Here is a 20851-nt window from a genome sequence, read left to right on the forward strand (position 1 = left end):
TTCTTTCTTTCTTTCTTTCTTTCTTTCTTTCTTTCTTTCTTTCTTTCAGAAAATACTTTGTAAGAGAAACAGAAAATTCTTTTTCTTTCTTCCTTCCTTCCTTCCTTCCTTCCTTCCTTCCTTCCTTCCTTCCTTCCTTCCTTCCTTCACTTTGCCATTTCTACCTAAGGCTGTGGTGTCCGGACCCAAATGCTCACCGTGGCCAGAGTGTCACGGTGAGCCAAGCACCAGCTGATGCAGCAGGAAGGGACCCAGCGCGGTGGCCCCTGGGGCTGGAACATCTGTGAGAATGGGTAGGTCCTGGGGTGGCCTGATCAGCCGACTCACGCAGGGAAGCCACACAGTCCAGGTGTTTGATTAAAATTGCTTTTATTTAAAATATCTTAATTTAATATTTAAAAGTAGAGCTGCACAGGCTATAAAAAGCACAAATAAAACTCATGACCTCTGCTTCTGGGACCTTTCCCAGTGCTCCTGCTTTATTCCCCTCTGTATTCCCGGCGCGTAGTCCAGGACCTACAAATGACAGGTGCCCAATAAATCAGAGGAATGAGTGAATGCACCTGGGGACTGTGGAAGGCAGAATGACAGCTCCCCAGGGAAGTTCACATCTTAATGCCCAGAACAGAGAATATGTTGCTTTACGTGACAAAAGGGTCTTTCCAGCTGTGATCCAGTTAAGGATTTTGAGATGAGGGATTACCTCCGATTATCCATGTGGGCCCTAAGCAAACACAGGGTGTTATAAGAGGGAGAAGATGATATGTTGGAAGCAGAGGTTGAAGTGATGTGACTGCTGGCTGGGGCCACCAAGAAATGTGGCAGTGTTCTAGAAGTTGCAAAAGGCCCGGAAACAGATTCTCCCCTCCAGCTGCCAGAAAAAATGCAGCCCAGCCGACACCTTGATTTTAGCTCCTACTGGACTACAACAAAATGCCACAAATGTTGTAATGGCTTAATATGTTTGGACTAACTAGTCTCCAGAATTGTAAAGCAACAGATGGGTGTCATATTAAGCCATTACATTTGTGGTAATGTGCTGTGGCCGCAATAAGGACTGGGGCCACGGGCTGGGCATCCAAGCTAGGACATGGGCTCTGTGTCACTAAAGAGGGAGCTCTCAGCTCAACCAGCATCCAGCCAGGGACCAGGACTGCCTCACAGCTTCATTCCAGGGGTGCTTCGGAAGCTACGGAGCCTACAGGAATAGCTCTTCCTGGAGTGGTGCGGGCCCCGTCTGCGTGACCTTATGCGGAGGCAGATGGTGGAGGATGCCCCCCTGAGAGGAGCGCGGGGTGGGGCAAGGGCTGGTTTTCTCTTTGTGACCTGAGCAGTTGGCATGGAGACTCCTGTTTGGGGAGGGAATAAAAAGTGAGAACATGGTGGGCCCTGTTCTACAAAAAGAATTCCAGGCCCCAGATTGCCCTGGCCCCACCTGCAAATCCAAGATTTGCATCTTCATGGTGGTCCTGGGCCTGCTACCCACTCTTTCCCCGCCCTCCTTCACGGGGCCAGCAACACGTTTGGCCCAGAGATGTGGTACCAGAGGCCCCTGTCACCCCCTAAGCCGACTTAAGCAACTGCCCATCCTGCAGCCATGGAGCCAATACCTCTTCGCTCACTGACTCTAGTTCCCGACTTCTGTATCAGTGGACCTGAGTTTTGTGGGAGAGACTCTTAGAACTTCCCTTGTTGGGGATTTGCTTTTTTTTTTTTTTTTAAAGATTTATTTATTTATTTGAGAGAGCGAGAATGAGAGAGAGTACATGAGAGGGGGGGAGGGTCAGAGGGAGAAGCAGGCTCCTCGCTGAGCAGGGAGCCCGATGCGGGACTCGATCCCGGGCCTCCAGGATCATGACCTGAGCCGAAGGCAGTCGCTTAACCAACTGAGCCACCCAGGCGCCCTGGGGATTTGCTTTTAATGAACCCAGGAGGTTGGGCCTCTCCAGCACGTTAGATGTTTGTACTAAGTTATTTCATACTTGGAAGTTTTCTTCTTCCTCAGAGTGTTCTGGATGGTTAGTTATCTCTTGAATAAATATTCAGCTTTGGTTTGATGAAGCATGCAGCGTCAGTGCCACGGGAAAACCTCGGAGCAAATTTGTGAGGTAAAATGGCTTTTCTTTCCAAGTGCAGTGACTCCCCTCACAGGGTCGGTGGGAGGAAGAGCTGCTTTGTAATGTTGGCGCTCCTCGGAGCACCTCATCTTAGGACTTTGTTTCTTCGTTGTTGTTGTTTATTTTATTTATCTATTTTTAAGATTTTATCTATCTATTTGACAGAGAGAAACGCAGCAAGAGAGGGAACACAAGCAGGGGGAGTGGGAGAGGGAGAAGCAGGCTTCCCGCTGAGGGGCTCGATCCCAGGACCCTGGGATCATGACCCGAGCCCAAGGCAGACGCTTAACACTACCCAGGCGCCCCTCATTTTAGGACTGTGTATAATGCAAATGCTTTAGCAGAGAAGTTTGTTTTTGTGGTTTTGTATTTTAATTTTTAAAATAAGCTTCTACGCTCGTGATGTATCATCTATACGATACGTTTGGAAGAAAGGCGACACATAAAAAGGTACAGTATAAAACTGTCGACAATGTGATGTTATGAAAAGGCAGCTCTCGTTTTCAGGGAATACAGACAGTTCTGAAATCTCTTTTTTGGGAATACTGTCTTAATTAGTTTCTACGGTCACCAGGCTGAACTGATTGTGTTCTAAAATCCAGAACCGATGTGTCTCCTCCCAACTAGAAACGTATCTTCCCCACTGTGTGCAGAATAAGGTGCAACCTTCTCAAGGTGGTGTGTAAGCCCCCCCCCCCCACCATCGGTGGGTCCCTGCCCTTGGGGATCCAGTTGGTCAATCAGCCATTTGCTCCCCAAACGTTCATTGAGAATTCCTCGTCATATATGTACCAACAAAACAAAGCAAAACAAAACTGAAGCTTCCCTCCTGGGGTCCTCCTCTCAGTAAGTGGATCGCTAGCCAGAAATCCGGAAATTCATCTAGGTTGCCCCCTTGACCTTTCCCCTTCCCTCCTAGACAGTCCAGCTTCTAAAGGATCCCTTGAACCCACCTGCTTCTCCCCCTGCCTGCTTCCCTACTCCCTACCATCCCTTTGAGCCCATTTCCTGCACTTCAGCCAGAGCCATCTAAATTGCAATCTGGGCACAGCATTTCCCTGTTTGATCCCTTTATGGCTGCCCTTGAATAGAGTCTGAACTCCTACCTTGGCTTCCAAAGCTGTCATTTATTGGGCGCTTCCTATGTACTGAGCACTCTTGGAGGCACTGAGGCTTGAACAGTGAGCAAGACTAGCAAAGGCCCCTGCCCTCGAAACCTCACATTCTGTTTGGGATGGTTTGGGACTGGAGCTGGATAATAACCCAGGAAACAAAGAAGGTAACTAGGGCCTAGAAAAGAGTTGCCACTTTAAACTGACAGTTCCGGGAAGGCCTTTCAGCCCTCTGACCGTTTGCCCCCCGACCCCTCGTACCCCTGCCGCATCCCCCCCCGCTCCCCCCCCCCCCCCCCCACTGGGCTCAGCCAGAGTGGACCTTTGGCTCCTTACAGTCACTCGTCTCTTTCTCTCCTATCTCTCCACTTGTTTCTCTCCTCTTACTCTCGCCCGTCCCTCACTAGGTCTTTCTGGAAGCCATTGTCTTGCCTGCCGGAAACACCCTCAGTCCATCCCCTTTGACTAGGCCGAGTGCTTCTGCTGTGCTCTCCATTTCCCTGGTACTAAGCCACTCTAATTGCTTGATTGGCAGTCTGTGTCATTCACCTTTGAATCCCCGTGTTTGTGGTTTATTTGGTATATTTGTGGACAGCACAAGTATATGTATAATGGGCCACTTAAATCTGTCAGGGAGAGACACTTTATAGGCACAGTACTCCTTCCCTTATACCCCAGCGGGGCCCCAAACAAACTGCTGTTGTACCAACTGTCTAATATCCTGGATCGGACATACTCTTCTTTTTGAGCAGCTTTCCCTTCTGATAGACTGCAAGCCCCCATAGTCTCAGTAACTTCCTGCTTCCAACTCCTGATAGTACCTGGCACGTAGTAGGTGCTCAATAAATAGTAAACCAAAATACCCCCAAGCAAGCAAAACCCAAATCAAACAGACATACATACAAACAAAAACAGGAAGATGTAGTTTGGAAAAAGAAGTGGGAACTATTTCTAAGGTAGATAAAATGAATCAAATAATCACTAACCACCCTCCCCCCAGGGAGAAATTATAGAGAAATAGGAATGTTTACTTTCCCTGAAAAGTCTTTTACCCACCTTATTGCCAAACTTTGGCTTCCATTCAACCATTTCACCTTTTACAAAAGCACATAAAACCAGGAAGTTGCTCTGATTTTTGTTCACCTTGGCTTGCCCTACCCATGTAATACTGAAATCACACCTTCTCCTTCCCTGCAGGTGGAGATCAGCTTTCCTTTTCCTAGGACCCAGTTTTTCTTGTGCTTCGATTGGCTTCTTACTATTATTTTGAGGCACTTACTAGGAGCCACAGAAGTTGAGGTCAGTTTGGAGATCTGTGAGCATGAGACTGGCTTCAGGCTGTCAGACCAGTGGTTTTAAACCTGCTTCCTTGTTTTTCCCCTGAGGCAATGGAAATTTCTAGCCACCAGCTGATCCTGGAATTGATTTAGTGCCAAGGAGGTGAACTGTGGGAAAATATATTACGTAGTCATTCTCAGCAGTAGATTTTATGATTTAGAAAACATTTCCTGGTTTTGAGAGCTTAACAATACAGCCTCTAAGTCTGTAGAAGTCAGAGTGAGGGGATTCAGTAACCAGAGGCCAGGACCATACACAAGGTAGGATAGCTAGTGGGTTTGTAAATGCTTGTTTTGTCTTTCTGACCTTATTGCTACATTCTCGTTTTCCTGAATTTAATTATTAATGGCTGTTTTTTCACTAAAGAAGAGTGCTTATACCTACCTGAGAAAGTTTGTAGAGACCATATTCATCTCTGTATCAGCTTCGTATCTTGGTGAGCTACCTGTTGACTCTACGTAAGTCCCTAAGCTTCTCTAGGCCTGAGTTTACTCAATTATAGAATGAGGGTCTCCTAGGTTAGTGTAGTTTGGTTCAATAAATGCTTGCTTGCTACTTATCTTGGATTGGGTTCCCTAAAGAGAACAGCACAGGCAGGGATTCTTGTGCAAGTAAAATGCTGAGTGAGGGGACCAGGAAAGAGCTATAAGGAAGGAGGGAAGCAGGATAGGGCAGGAGAAGAAACCAAGCAAAGATCTGGGTTTAGCTGACCTAATCTCAGCCTGATCCCAGAGAGAGCTCTAGGATATGAATAACACAGAGCTCTACATATTTTATATGTCTGTTTCAATCAGTCATTGGCTATAGGTCCCCCTCTAGGGCAGGGGGTATAATTTCACTGAAATTTCTGGATAACACAGTGAAACAGCTGGAGGATGGGTGTACCAGCTTGTTAAAAAGGGATCTCAGTGGGCTACCAACAGAACCTATTATGCTACCTGTGGCCAGGCACTGTGCTAGGTATTGGAGAGGGAAAGATAAACAAAGAGATGGTTCCTAACCGTAGGAAACTCATGGAATATTCCAGGAGATAGATGAATAAGCAAGGAATTTCAGTACAACATGGTGAATGCTGGAATAAAGGAATATGCAGAGTGTTGTAGGAACGGAGAAGCAGACATTGCAGGTTGGGTTCCTCAGGAAGCAGAATCTAAGATGGAGATAATCATGCAAGAGCCTTATCAAGGACTGTTCTTAGGGATCAACATTTGTTCTCAGACCCATATATTTATACCTCCTGGAGATATAACAGCAGGTGTTTAAAGATCTTTAATTTAAAGACCGTGTAAAGATCTTTCATGTAGTCTTGGAGGATGGACCCTCACTCCAACAGAGTATTGCTTCTGAGGTTGTGATTCACCTGTACCTTCATTAGGTTGTTCAAACACTCTGTCGGGTCCTCAGCTTCAGCCGTGTAATGTATGATAGGCCAGTGGATCCTATGGTCTTAGGCCCATTACACACCTTCCTTGGAGTAAAGGGTGTGTCTTTGATTGATGTGATGCTATTTGGCCTCCCCTATTAGTGGATTAAACATTCCATGAGCTCTTCATATAATGGTGCTATCTGAGGCAAGAAAGGCAAATATATACCCAGAATATGTGTCTATTTTATTTTTTGAAAGGAATCACTGGCCATTCTAAAAAGAAAGAGTTTCACTGAAGTCAGCTCAACACCAAGTGGACAGTTGGTCTCTCTTCAAGGGACAGTAACATATTAGGGATTGGTGTTGGATTCTGTTGGAGGCATGTTGGGCATTCAGCAGGAGCTGTACCTAGGAAAGCCTTGGGAAGAGGGAGCCCAGACTATTGGGTGCATGAATAGATGCCATCCCTGCCACCATAGCTACCTGTTGTGCCAACCTATTGGGGGCAGATGACAGAGGCTGGCTGAGGTCAACTGACCAAGTCACTCTGTATGCCTTGTTGTTGAGTGCATATTCTGTGGTGGATGTTTTCTGGTGGGCATTAACGTGCAGTATAATGATTTTCCCACTTAATGCGTCAATCCCAGACCTCCTTATTCCTACTCTTTCAATCTTCTGCATCCTAGGCTCTTGACCATATGGCCAGGCCATTTGCCACTCTCAATCAGTTTTTATTTATTTGAACCTCTGTCCACTTCTCTCTGTGTGTAAAGTGGATGATTAAGTGTTCTACCCAAAGTTCTATCCACTTGGAGGATTTTTTCTTCCTAGTGTTTTTCATGGCCGCCGCTAGAGGGAGCTATGGTGCAGTTGGAGTCTATTGTCATCACGCACCCGTATGATGAAGCTGACTCCTCTGTGAACCATGCTCAGGTGTTCTGTTTCTCCATCAGCTGGTACCACGGGATTCACCCATGCAGCCATACGTGTGAGCTGAGGAAAGGTGCTGGGGCAAGAATGGCGATGAGGGAGCTCCGGGGCTGCCGTCTTGCGTGCTCGCTTGTGCCTTCTGGTCCTATTTATGCTCAGTCCCGGAGGTACCACTTTCATCTCTTTCATCCATCTGTCATGGTAATTCTGTCATGTCTGTCTCAAAGACATTTTCTATGCATCTAGGAGCCACTTTATCAGTGGGTTCACACCATTTCTGGTAGTCTTTGCCAGGGTGTTGTATCCTGTATCCTTGGAGAGTGCTCCCAAATCCATAAACTCTTCCTTATCCAACTTCACGCTTTACCCCCTTGATCAGGTACCCCCAGTCGTATGTGTATTCTGGCAGCTACAGGTAGTAGAATACACCTGGAGAGGTCCCACAGCTACACTAGGCTCTAGTCCTTTTCCACCCGTATCAAGCCCAGCATGTCCCCACACAGGTTATGTTGTGACTTAACCTTTGTTTTTGGTCTAGTGGCCAGGAGGAGAGATGGGAGTGTATCTTCAGAGGTCAAATGCTGCTTGTGGAGAGAAGCCTCTGCATCCTTTTTCGGCAAGGGCCATGCCAGCGCTAATGGGGGAATAGGCCACTTCTGCAGGCTAAGAGGTTTCAGAGAGAACTAGGGACCCAAGGTATTTGAATGCCTCAACCCAGATGTCTCCAGTTCCTTATGTCAAGGTTCTATTCTTTCCCAACCAGGGTCTTAGATTTGTCAGAGCAAGCCTGTCATAGATGGGACTTTAACTCTATTTGCAGCTGACTAGTCTGATGATTAATTCCTGGGTGGGCATCTTACCTTCCACTGGTCTCCTGCTGTAGGAAAGGAGGACTCTATATGCTACCAGGGAAGCCCTCTTGCTTTTACACTTAGCTTGTAATTGTCAACTGATCTCTCCTAGCTTTTCCTTATCTTTTTCCAAAGCTTCATTCAAATTTAGCAATAGACACCCAATTCCATAGTCCTCATAGCTACTATTTGCACTATATCTTTCATGGCTTGATCTTTCATAGCTGGCTAATGTGTTCCCTTCTGCTCTTATACCAGTTCACCACCGGTGGTTTGGGATTATCCCTGTGACAGGGAAGGAACCGGGATTGGGTATATGGAGAAATAGACTTGCAATTCAGTTTCAACAGAAGCCTCCACCATCCTTCGTGAGAGTTCTAAAGATAGACTGACCCATCAGAGCTGTTTTCAGTTGGGGCAAGAGAACACAGCCTTTGTATCCCCACATCAGATCTGTGGGCTACCCCAGGAATCAGCTGTGGCCTTGGGCAAGGCAGCTTCAGCAGGGCAGTCCCTGAAGGGAGATGACAATCTAAAGTGGAATTGTCATTGTGTAATATATTTACTCATTTATACTCCTTTTTAAAATTTTTCCCTAGCATCTTTTTATGGTGAAAGTTATGTGGAGCTCAACATCATAGAAGTTTCACCTGAGTTATCTCTTCAATTAAAATTTCAAACCAGCAAACCACAGGGATTACTTTTTCTTGCAGCTGGGAAAAATGACTACTGTATAATAGAACTTCTATCAGGAAACTTACGGGTAAGATTTTCTTAAATCTTTAAAAACGTGTAGGTTTTCAATTACTGGAGGAAAAACCGTGAGAAAGAAAGAGAACAAAATAGCTATCCATTTGATTACTGTTATTTTACCAGAATAAAATCATGTGCCATTTGAAAAGTTGGGATGTCCTCTGATTTTACCAGCATGCCTGAAATATTCTGACTCTGAAATTTTTAAACTTCATTGTGTAGTCCATACATGTGGAAAGTGGTTTCAAGTCCAAGTTTCTCTCTCTCTCTCTCTCTGTGAATGGCCCTGTTTTCTTAATAAAATACTATCATATGTGATTGATTAATTATGATTCTTTCTATTTCAGGTGAGGGTGAATTCGGGTGCAGGTGAACAAGTGCTCCTTTCTGAGCAAAGACTTCGTATGGATGACCTGGATTGGCATTTAGTGGAACTGTACTATGTTAAAAACAATCTCTCTCTGGTTATCGACAAACAGTATGAGACAACTGGCCAGATCACTGGTGGGATGCACAATTTGCACTTTCAACATGGAATCTACATAGCAGGCCATGGTGGACTTGACATCCCTTACCTAGATGGAGAGCTCCCTAATTTCCGTGGATGTATGGAGGATGTGGTATTTAACCAGAGGGAGATCCTTGTATCCCTCAGGTCTTACCCTGGTTTTAAGAAAGTTTATGAGGTGTCACTAGGATGCAATGATGAATTTTTTGCAGGGGAGGATGAAGCCATCAATTTCTTTAGCTCCAGATCCTACGTTACCTTCCCAGAATGGAGGGTACAAGGGGAAGGGCTGTTGGAATTTGCTTTGCAGACTGGAACTCAACAAGCTTTGCTTTTATTTCAGTCAGGTAGAGAAGGAGATTTTGTTGCTTTGGAAATAGTGAATGGTCTGTTGAAGGCTCGTGTAGGAAGGAGCAAAAGTAACACCCAACTCTCTTCTTTTAGCTTAATTAGTGACAACAAATGGCACGTTATTCAACTCAAATTCACTGGAAGGTATCTGGACCTGATGGTGAATGAGCAAGGGGTAAGGACGTTGCTGCCTTTGCAAAGCCAACCATTTGTATCGGAAGGTCCTCTCTTCGTGGGAGGTCTTGATAACCGTAAGGGAGAAGAAGTTAAGAAGTTAGAACTTGCCTCTGTGTCCAGGAAATCTGCCCGAGGAATCTCTTTCAAAGGGTGCTTAAGAGGCTTGGAAACCAACTCAGAAAAAAGAGCATTAAAGAATGCCCTTGTGTCCAAAGATGTAGCTGCCGGGTGTAAATTGCAGAGTAATGATCATGAAAACCCTTTCGTAATGACAACAGAAAACCTGCTTCAGTCAGAAGTTCCCCTTTCCACTACCGTCCCCAAGGCAGGCAAGCCTTTTCTTCACCATGCGAGTAGCTATTTCTTGAGTCTGAATAACTTGGAGGTCCAAGAAGGTGGGCGAGCATTACTGGAACAAAGGCATATGAATGTGGATGTGGCATCAGAAGATTTGGGCATCCATCCTTCTCAAATTCTATTTAAAATAGAGGAAATGCCCCTTCATGGGTTCCTTCGAATCGATGTTTCCCCTGCGCAGAGAATGGAGGAGGCTTTCACTATGTTAGATTTGGGGCAAGGGAAAGTTTGGTATGTCCATGATGGTTCAGAAGAACCGAGGGATTTTTTCACATTTTCAGTCTCGTCCAAGAACAAGAAGGAAATGCCGTTATACCTGCAAGGACATGTTCCATATGTGTTTAACATTACTGTCCTTCCAGTAAATGATCCCCCAGTCCTTAAGCTCCCTGAAGGAAACTTGCTTCTCGTGTTTGAGAATTCTAAGAAACGACTGACTCCAAATATAATACACGTGTCAGACCCTGACACAGATTCCTTGGGTCTTAGTTTCTCAGTTCTTGGCAACTTCAATTCAGATGCTGGGTTTTTAGAAAACACCAATGGTCCTGGGAAAGCCATTAATGGTTTTACGCAGGGGGATTTAAGAGATGGCAACATTTTCTACGTGCACAGAGGTCATCGGAACTCCCGGATCCTTCTGAGAGCAAGCGATGGAGAGCTAGTTAGCAATACGGTAGTGTTACGGCTCGTGGCTGTTCCTTGGGACTTTGAAGTGGCTGTTAGAACTGGGGTAGTCGTCCAGCAGGGTGGCACGGTTCTGATTACACAGGGTAACTTGTCAGTGGAGGTTAACGGTGAACCCCACGAGATGGAGACCCGCTATGCTATCACTCATCCACCCCAATTTGGCCAGATTCAGCGGCAGGGGTCAAGGGATGAATGGAAACAAGTTAGTACCTTTTCTCAGCGTTCCATTGATCGGGGTCGTGTCCAGTACCACAGTACGTTTCAAGAATTACAGCTAGAAAATGTTACAGATCACTTTAAATTTAAAGTTAACATAGAAGGAAAAATCAGTGAAGAGTTGACGTTTCCTATTACCGTACACTGGCTCAAGTTTATACTTCTGAAAAATGTTCCTCTCGAGGTCAGGAAAATAGGCAGACAATTATTGAACTCTGATCATCTGCAGGCTGTGACGGAGGGTGTGGACGTAACTCAGAGAGAACTGCATTTTAAGTTACTGACCCCACCTAAGAAAGGAAAATTGCTAGTTGGCAATAAAGTTCTAAAAACAAACTCCGTCTTCAGCCAACAAAACATTGCAGACTCTAAGATAAGTTATGAGCCACAGGAGCGGCCCAGGGAAGACACACAAGACACATTTAGGTTCTTGATTGTTGCAAAACACATAGAATCAAAAGATTATACTTTCAGAATAAACTTTGAAGCAGATAAGACACGCATTATTGTCACTAACAGAGGATTATTTGTAAAAGAAGGAGGAGGGAAATTAATTACAAAATCGGAATTATTTGCTCAAACACTGGACAATCAGACCTTCCAATATAAAATCACCAAAAGTCCTCAACACGGAAAGCTGAAACTGGTTAACTTTTCAGATCCTCTGGGAAGTCGTGACAATATCACCGCATTCACTGATCAAGACATAGTAGGTGAGCGGCTGATGTATGTCCACGATGACTCTGAGACCCAGCATGATGAATTCCTCCTTGTGGCCTCTGCCACAGGACCAGGCCAAGAGGGAGTGGTCAGGCATCTTGACACGGAACACTTATCTACAGAAATCAAAGTTGCCATTTCTGTAGACTTAAAGAATGATGAGAAACCAGTGCGTGTGGTAGATAAGGTCTTTCATGTCGTGAGGAATGGCCAGCGCCTACTGACCCTGGCAGATCTCTGTTACCATGACCCCGACTCAGATTTTGATGATGGGCAGTTGCTCTATACCAGGCGGGGCATCCCAAATGGGGACCTGGTGAGAGCCACTGATCTGTCTCAGAAACTCTACCAGTTCAGGCAAGAAGACCTGCGGGAAGGGCGAGTGCTCTTCAGACATCGGGGTGCAGACTCTGCCCGCTTTGTGCTGTTCGTGACAGATGGTGTCCATTACACATCATCCCTTCTTGAGGTCAGTGTGTCAGACCCTTATGTCCAGATAGCCAACAACACGGGGCTGGTTGTACAAAGAGGAGAGGACAGCAGCCTCACAACAACTAACCTCAGTGTCACCACAAACCAAGATGTCAGAACAGACCACGAGATCGAATTCTACATGCTGCAGCCCCCAAAGCATGGCAGAGTGCTGGTCAACCATTCAGTGTCCCACTCATTTTCCCAGCACGACTTGAAGCAAGGACATGTGATTTATAGGCATGATGGCGGCGGCAACTCTGATGTGTTCAACCTGACAGTGAAAGTTAAAGAGATATATATAGACGTGGGCATCTATGTACGAATGTACTCAGAAAGTCACCAACATCGCACCCAAATTCTGCTCATTAAGACCCTTGTAGTTGAAGAAGGAAAACCAGTAAAACTGAGTAGAGGAAGACTCCAGGTAGGTAGTTGTCCTACCACCAAGCATTCTCTCTCTCCCAGAGTAATCTGCTTCTAAGAGCTATTTTTGTGTTGATTTCTCCCTGGTATTCAGAATGACTTTTTTCTCAACGTAAATGCCTTTGAAAAGAAAAGCTGGAAAGTTTCATGATTTTGACGCTACTGATTTTCCTATAGTTGGAAATGGAATAACTAAGCCTTATGTTAAAGCCGAGTGCACACCAGCACACAAGTATGTACGTTTGTTTAGTGTAGAATGAACTGGGAATGAGGAGATGATGTACATAGTATAGTAAATTAAGAGATCTTTACTTTTTTCATTTTTTATAGAAACGCTGCCAATATTTCATTTGATCTGAGTTACATTTGTGATGTGATGAAGCAGGGTATAAAAATTTAGAGAAACTTAAACATAAAAAGTGTTCCTAAAACAGCAGAGGATGCTATCCTACACAGTTAATTTCCTTAGCTCTGAAGGTGGCTCTGAGCTCTGAAGGTGAGCTCTGAAGGTGGCCTCATTTCGTTTCCTGAAATTGATGGATAAAATTGGTGCAGACTAGTGGAATGCCAGGGGTGAGACCTTATACCAGAAGCTACCTGGTTTCCTGGGGCTCCTACTTAGAAACTTCCAGCAGGCAAAGCCCTGCTGATCAGAGTTAGGAGAGTGTTTGTTTTAGGGTAATTCTGTACAGGGTTTGTAAACTGTGATTTATGACAGCTGGCCACAAATACAGGCTATTCTGAATATACCCTCAGGACTGCAAAGGGGTTTACTTGTTTGCTAAATGCAGCCAATAACATCAAGAAGAAATGAACCCAAATCAGAAGCAGTTTACTAAATGAGTTTGCCTGAGGAAATATGGGGCTCACCAGCATTTCTCAATTCTTTTTTAGGATCTTGGAGAGTTTATGTTTCACCACAAGGGGGCATGTGTAGTTCAGTGACTATAAATCAGTTAAAATGACAGTTTTGAGACGGATTTTGCTGAATCAGTAGATTAAATATATATTGAAAATGCTGAGCTAGTTAAAAGGGGAGAGAAAAACTTTCCTCTAAAGTCTTGCAATTTAAGTGATTCAACTTCTGCTTCTTCAACCATCTTTCATTCCTTCTCCTTATACCATTTTATTTCTTTCACTTCAACTTGCTGAGTCCTGGGTGTCTTGCTGCTGTGAATGATGCCTTGTTAACGCATTAGTAGCTATTCAGGTCTTGTTGACTATTACTTTTCTTTGCAACCATTTGCATTAAATGCAAATGTTGACATGGTCACCAGAACAGACCCAGGTTTAAACTCTCTATCAACCCCGATAGTAACTTAAGCCATTTGTAGACATTAATAGAGAACAATTTGGTTCATCAAGGGTCTTGACTCTTATGAGTATTGATGTGATTTTCTTTTTGTGTCTGTGTGTTGTATATACAAACTCAAGGCTGTCCACGAAGATAATATTCCTTCAGAGGCAATGTTCACCGTCAGAATTCCACCAATGCATGGATACCTCCGGAAATCTTTACCAGAAGAAGGAAGCTTGGGTGCAGATGCAAAGTCCCCTCTGATTTTTACACAACAAGATATTGATGATGGGGATATTCTTTATGTGCAGACAGCTCCTGACCAACAACAGGACCGTTTTTTCCTGGAAGTGGTGAATGGTTTCCAAGCTGTGAATGGAATTGAAATCTTAGTGGATATCGTCCCTAAGCGGATTCCTCTGGAGGTACAAAATTTCACAGTCCAAGAAGGTGGTTCCAAAGCACTTCTGGAAGACTATCTCAAAATTCCAAACAAATATTTTGAGGGAGTTGACTGTGAATTTGTTCTACTGAAACCACCGAAACATGGTTATGTTAGAAATTCTAATTTTCCAAGAGTAAAGCTAATGAAGTTTACCAGGAAACAGGTAATAATTCTCAGTTAATACATTTGGGTACATGGGATAAGAGAAAAAGAAATGCTATTTATTATTTAGATTAATGGACTCTCAGGAGTGATAAGACTTGAAAGAGTATCTAGTTTAACCTCCTAACAGATGCTAGAAGCCCCTTCCACGGTAACCCCATAGAAAGATCATCTAGCCATTGATTAAATATATTCAGTGATGGAGAACTCTCTACTTCATGCAATGGGCACTTCCAGTTTAAAAATACTTCAATTGTTAGAAAGTTCTTTCTGCTGACCTGAAGTCTGCTGCTTAGACACTGAGAGCTCACAGCACAAGTCGTCCCTCCTTTCCTGAAAGCTCTTTAAATATTTGAAAGAAAAAGTTACCAAGTTCCCTCGGATTTTATCTTCTTTAGGTTAAACATCTCTAGGTTCTCCCACTTTGGCTCATAAGCCATGGGTTTCTAGCCCCTGTGCCGTCCTGGCTGCCCATTTCTAGAGGAATTCCACACTGTCACTGTCCCACTCACAGTGTTACACCTAGATAGTTAACACAGACATGCTTTAGTCATTAGTGGGTTTACTCATTTATTCATTCCATTATTCAATTAACAGATGTTGACAGAGTGCATACTCTGTGCCATGCCCTATGTAAGCACAGTGATATCAATGGTTAAATGGCCCAGTCCCCACAATCCAGCAGCAGGACACAACTTCCCGTCTAGTGTTCAGCATAAAATAACCACTCAGCTCGGGGCTGCTATCATGTTTCTTTGCTCTGGGCTAGGTTGGTATTATTGTGAGACTTGGCTTTCTTATCATGAATAAAATAATGATTTCCATTACTTTCTAAGTATTGAAAGTAGCTTGCCACCATTTCCTTTATAAGCTCCTGGGAATATGAACTCTTCAGGTTGGAAGCCATTAACAACCACCTGGCATCTCTGGGGATCTTTGTCCTGTTAGAAATAAACCCATGTGGGCTGCTTTAAGGATTTGCTTCTAAGGATTTCATCTTATCAATGGACTTGAATTGATTTGCTAAACCCTTCTTCTGTTCAAGTTGCTGTTCAAGGTTGCCATGATAAGGAGCCACATTCCTTGCCCTGAGGAGATGCTGGGGGAGGGGACATAGGCGCACAAGTTTTGACATGAGTACATCCTTCTGATGCTTCACAGAGCATTCTCACCATGGTGCTAAGGAAGTGCAGAGTTGGCACATCTGACTCTAGTTGAAGAGAATAGGGAAGACTTCACAGAGGGAGTAACGTTTAAGCAAGACTTGAACAAAGAAAGAAAGAGCAGGGAGGTAACAGAGGAGAAACAGAAAAAAAAAAAAAAAGGCAACACTAGCAAAGGGAACAGCGTGGCCAAGGAGGCATTAAAGTGAATGGGTTCTGGGGGCTGGGAAATAACCCACAAGACTTGCAGGTGGGCTCAGGAGTGGCAGAGAGAACTGAGGCCAGATGGGAGAGTCTTGAATTATATATCGAGAGGGTTAGACTGAACCGGGAGGCCTTAGGGAGCCATGGGAAGAAGCAGAGAATCCTGAGAACTGGAAACGACCTTGGAAATCGGTGCTTCTCTACTGGGGACCCAGGGAAGGTGATCCTTTAGTGACTTCCTATAGGCATCTCTTCATCATGGCTTCCTTCTCAAAGGCTGGACAAACCATCCAAGATGACCACTTGCTCTGGTGCAAGTTGAATTTAATACTGTTCACCTCAGGGATGCTAGGTGAGAGACTGAGCACTAAATTTTCATCCTGTCTTGGTCAATTCATTGTTGATTGTGCTTTGTAAGAAGTATGCATTTAGAATGGTTGGTTGAAATCTGTATGTCATGTATGTGTGCTCCCTCTAGGATCTGTGTTATCGTGTAGCCTTGTTCACAGTCAAGGTCATGTGTCCCTGCTCTTCCAGATGACCCCTTCGTACTTTCTCTTCCTATATGACTCTAAGGTCTCCAGGTTTTGAGATATCATTGTTTTCACGTAAAGCAGCACTAACCCCCAACAACTGGTGGCTATAGTGTTGAGTGGCTTGGAGGAGCCCATGGCCATGTTTGCCCTTCATTCATTCAGCAAATCGTTTTTGAGTATCTGTTATGTGTCAGGCATGCCAGTTGTAAGGAGTGGGGATACAGCGGTGAACAAACCCTGCAATAATCTGTGCCCCGATGCACTGGAGGGGAAAGAAGGAGGCAGAGAGAGACAATAGAAAAAATAAATAAGTGAAATAAAAGGCATGTCGAGTGAAGATTAGTGCTATGGAGAAAAATAAAGCAGGAAAGGGAGCTGGGAAGTGCTGGAGCCTTCAGTGGGGTGTGTGTGTGTGCCTGTTCGGTTTCAAATCAAGTGGTCAGGGGAGGTCCCATTGAGAAGGCAGCATCTGAACAGACAGCTCAGACAGACAGGAGGTGATGGATGGGTGAGCCTGGTAGACATGGTGGGAGAGCATTCAGGCAGAGGGAAGAGCAAGTGAACAGCTGTGTGGGGAGCAGCGAGGGGTTTAGTGGGACTGGACCGCATGCCATGGGGGGAGAGCTGTAAATGAGGTTAGGGAGGTCCGGCATGGGAGGGCCTTCTACTTCACCTTTAACCCTGAGTGAGGTGGGGAGCAAAGAGGGAGGGAGAAGGTGAGCAGAGGCATGACACCCTATGCCCTGAACATGATTGGTGACAGGGGACCCAATACTTTTCAGTCTTCTAAGATTTTCTACAAGTTTGTTATATCTTTCAGTTTCAGGTCAGCAGATATTTTTCTAGTGTTAGAAGTCGAGAAATAGGCAAACCCCTACCCAATCTTCTCTTTGCCTTTAGATTAATACATATTAAATGGCATGTAATTTGGGGGAGTGCCACTCCTTTGAAGAAATGCTATATTTCTCCAGGAAAGATACTGAGGAGGCAACTTGAATTAAATACTATGTTCCTAAAACACTTTAGGTACAAATTCTCTCACATTCTGATCAATGCCATCTTCTGTGTTTAGTTTCAAGTAGCTTGAAACAGCATGTTTCAGAACTTGTGGTCAGGCCTATGATGGTCTGGAACTCCTCTGCCCACAGAACTCCAAAGAAATTCTCATAGCACCTGTGTACAAATGGCCACAACTTTCCCTTGAGACTCTTCCTGAACTTTTCAACTCTTGTCAGAAACACCTCTGAGAGATCAGAAGTATTTGCTCAAAGGAAGTACACCATAGGAACGGGCAAAGTTGAACTGTTAAAATTTTTGGCAGTATTTTATCAAAACAAACACAACCCCAGAGACTTTTTCAGAAGTTCAACTACTCCTGTTGGGCTTTGGAAGTTCTCTGCCATTTTATGTTTGGGTCACAGACTCACTGAAACCAAATTCCCTTCTAGCTTGAAAATTCTCTTGGTCTCTAATTATGATCCTATGCTCTTCAGTATTTTCCATCAGACCCTTAAAGACATGAAAGGCATTCTGATCAAAATTGTGGTTATTACAAATCCAAGAGGAATAATTAATTCATTTGATGACCATTTCAGAATGAAAATTAGAAAATGAAATCCAACAAGGATAAAAGTGAATGTTTGCCATTTGTGTTATTGGTGACAGGGGACCTGTAAAGGAAATCTGCCTTGATAAAAATTTGATTTTGATATATTTCATTATATTCTGTCCACAGGAGATGTTTGGTAGCTAGTTATGGGTAGCATCTGCTAAGAGATGCACCAAAAAATGACTGTGTTCTGAAGGAGGAACAGGATTAGGAGGTAGCATGTATAGTCTCCCATACAAAGAACAGTTAAAGGAATAATGCATGCTTAGTTCAGAAAAGAGAAGTCTGGGGAAACTTAATGGTTGCCCTGGTCCAGATGTCTCCAAACAACAAAAATCCCAACAAGTGGGTAGAAGGGTAGAAGCTTCAGAGCCTCAACCTAACTTTCTGAATTCTCTAACAAAGTAATCCACAACTTCAAAAATTAGTCACTGTAAGTAAACAAGTAGAGTCTGAATTTCAGTGGGTGTTGTTCCACTGAAGGAACAGCTGGATTGTATCACTTACCTATTGCACATTTCAGTGTTAGAACTAGCCTTTGACTTAGGTCTCCTGATTACCAGTCCGGTGTTCTCTTTCCTACGCTATGTGCTGTGTTGCTCCATTCCTCCTTAAACTTACTCCTAGGATGTGGCATCACTTCATGAAAACTATCCTGCCCATCATAATTTCCACTCTGAGTGTCAGAATCAAACCTCATAGGATGAACACATGCTTCTGTGTTTTAGAGAGACATAAAAATTAGGATTATAGCAATTTATTCATGTTTTTAAATCACATTTCAGTAAGTTGGTGATTTTTGTTGGTGGTGGTTATAGGTGGAAAATGAATTGATTTACTACGTGCATGATGATAGCGAGGAGCTTCTTGACAATTTCACCATCTTTGCAAATAGCTCAGAGCTTGGAAAACAGAGTTTGCCCCGAACTCTTTTTGTAACTGTGGAATCCATAAATGATGAGGCTCCAGTAATAACAACCAACAAAATCCTTCAGGTAAGTGCTCTGTGCTTTTTGATTTATCATAATAACATTAGGGCTACCAATTTGATTTTCTTTTATATTATTTCTAATGTTAAATAAGAAGACATAGGACTAGGTATGTACGGTTAACATATTCCTACTGGTTTTAAATAAATGTTAGTTGTGACTGGGACGTTCTGTTGGGTAATTGTTGGAAGATGATGAATCCCAATGAGTTACTGTCTTGTTGTATTTCTTGAGTGGGTGTCCTTCACACTGTATTCCGCAAGGCATGGCCTTTTCTAGTTAGGGTGGGAAGGTGAGAATCAGCTCCCTGGTATTGAATGTGTGACCTTGGGCAAATTATTTAGTCCGTCAGTGTGCTCTCATCAAGGTGGTAGGAAATGGAGGCAGAGTTGTGAGGAATAAAAGAGAAAATGTTGTAAAACTCTCCCACAGTTCCTGACATGTGGTGTGGTTGGGACTCAATAAATGGTAACATTATTACTGAAAAACTCCAAGGCTAAACCAGTATTAGAATAAAAAAAAAAAAAAACCACTGTACAATCATGTGATGGTATTTTGCTGTTTCTGGGAACTTCCGTCACCCTTCACTCTTTCTGAGAATCCCCTGGGGGTACTTCTTGGGCACTCACAGTTAAACATGTTTTGGCAACCACATGGTGTCCACCATTTGGCTCCTGTCCTGATGTGGGAACCTGAAGCAATGTCATGGCTTCTACTGGCCACACAAAGGGCTTGATGCGCAGGAGTCCCTCTGGCTCTTATGGCACCATTTCCTCCCACACCAGCGCTACCTACGTCAATGCTGGTGAACCCATTTGTGCCAGTTTACACTCAAGGATCCCAAAGCTTTCATTCAGTAGATTTTTTTGGTCTTACATCACTCCTTCATACTGTCCCTTCTTCTAAGGACTTGGGCATGAATTTGCTATTTGGGCTTGGAGAAGAGTTATAGGTATTACAATAGTTAAGGGCTCAGAAAATCATTGTTAGCCATTATTATGTGCCAGGTATCACTCTAAGGGCTTTTAGCTCACTGAGAGATGTCCTACCATTTCCCTCATTGGACAGAGGAGGAAATGGCATGACAGCTAAATGACAGGCTGAGGACAGAGTGACAGCACAGGAGCCTGATGGCTTTTTCATGCCTCTTTTCAGGCTCTCCAGCAATGACTGACACATAACAAACAAGAAGTATTTGTTGAAGGGATGAGTAAATGAAAATATAAACTGTCATTTTCCCCCCAACATTGGCCCATGTTTCAGAGACCAGGCTTTTGCCTTGGCTCTTTCTTCCTTTAGAACAGCTGCATTTCTGGAAGAATCCAGAAATGACCCCTCGCACATTTCAGCCTCTAGGGGACACATTCATCAGGTATGCCCAGACGTGGGAATCTGAAGGTGTTCACTTTGAAATTTGGCAGAGACAAATCGTCCCACATACGTTTTGGACAACGTCAGCCTTGTTTACACACTCAAGAGAGTAAATAGTTAATAATAGATTCTTTAGAAGTCCAGAGGAGATTGGGTAGTCAGAAGAGATGCAGAAGAGGTGGACACAAATAGCACTCACCGGGGGCTTATCTAACTAGAAAATTTTATATTGTTAAACATGGAAACAGGCTGGGGTTTTTAAAATCTGTTTTTATTTGCTCAAAATAATTGGATTTAGGAATAAGCTTTTTAGCGCTTTTAGGTATTTTATGGCTTGGCTCATTATTCAGCCTCTGTATTTTAAGTGAAAAACTAATGGTGTTTATACCTTTGGAACGTGTCGCTTTATCTCTAGTTTACTCCAGTCATTGTCTAGACAGCCTGGGAATGGGACGTTCTAGCTGGTCACATTTGGAGGCCTACCTCTGTTTTCACAGATTCTTGTGGTGTTACTATCTACTGAACTCATTCTCAGCAAAGCGATCTAAGACTAGGTTGTTGGCTCCAGGGAGGGATCGTAGGCATCAATGATGATTAAGCACAGTTATAAAAGTTTACATTTATTATGGGCTTACGGAGTACAGTACTGAACATCTTCCAGAAGTGGTGTCATTTTCACAACCCTCAAAGCA

At 43.9% G+C, this 20851-nt stretch overlaps 1 protein-coding gene across 1 annotated transcript in view; it reads left to right on the top strand.

Annotated features, from left to right (window-relative positions):
• The first annotated feature begins 6794 nt into the window (after positions 1-6794).
• LOC123325283 (chondroitin sulfate proteoglycan 4-like) overlaps positions 6795-20851 on the top strand; it is a 30942-nt gene continuing 16885 nt past the window's right edge. Inside the window, exons 1-5 of the mRNA XM_044916676.1 lie at positions 6795-6921; positions 8314-8477; positions 8815-12384; positions 13818-14288; positions 18618-18794. Coding sequence (XP_044772611.1) covers positions 6795-6921; positions 8314-8477; positions 8815-12384; positions 13818-14288; positions 18618-18794 — 4509 coding nt within the window. The remainder of the gene's footprint in view (positions 6922-8313; positions 8478-8814; positions 12385-13817; positions 14289-18617; positions 18795-20851) is intronic.

The sequence above is a fragment of the Neomonachus schauinslandi genome, chromosome 7 (genome assembly GCF_002201575.2).
Source record: "Neomonachus schauinslandi chromosome 7, ASM220157v2, whole genome shotgun sequence".
In the NCBI taxonomy this organism is placed as follows: Eukaryota; Metazoa; Chordata; class Mammalia; order Carnivora; family Phocidae; genus Neomonachus; species Neomonachus schauinslandi.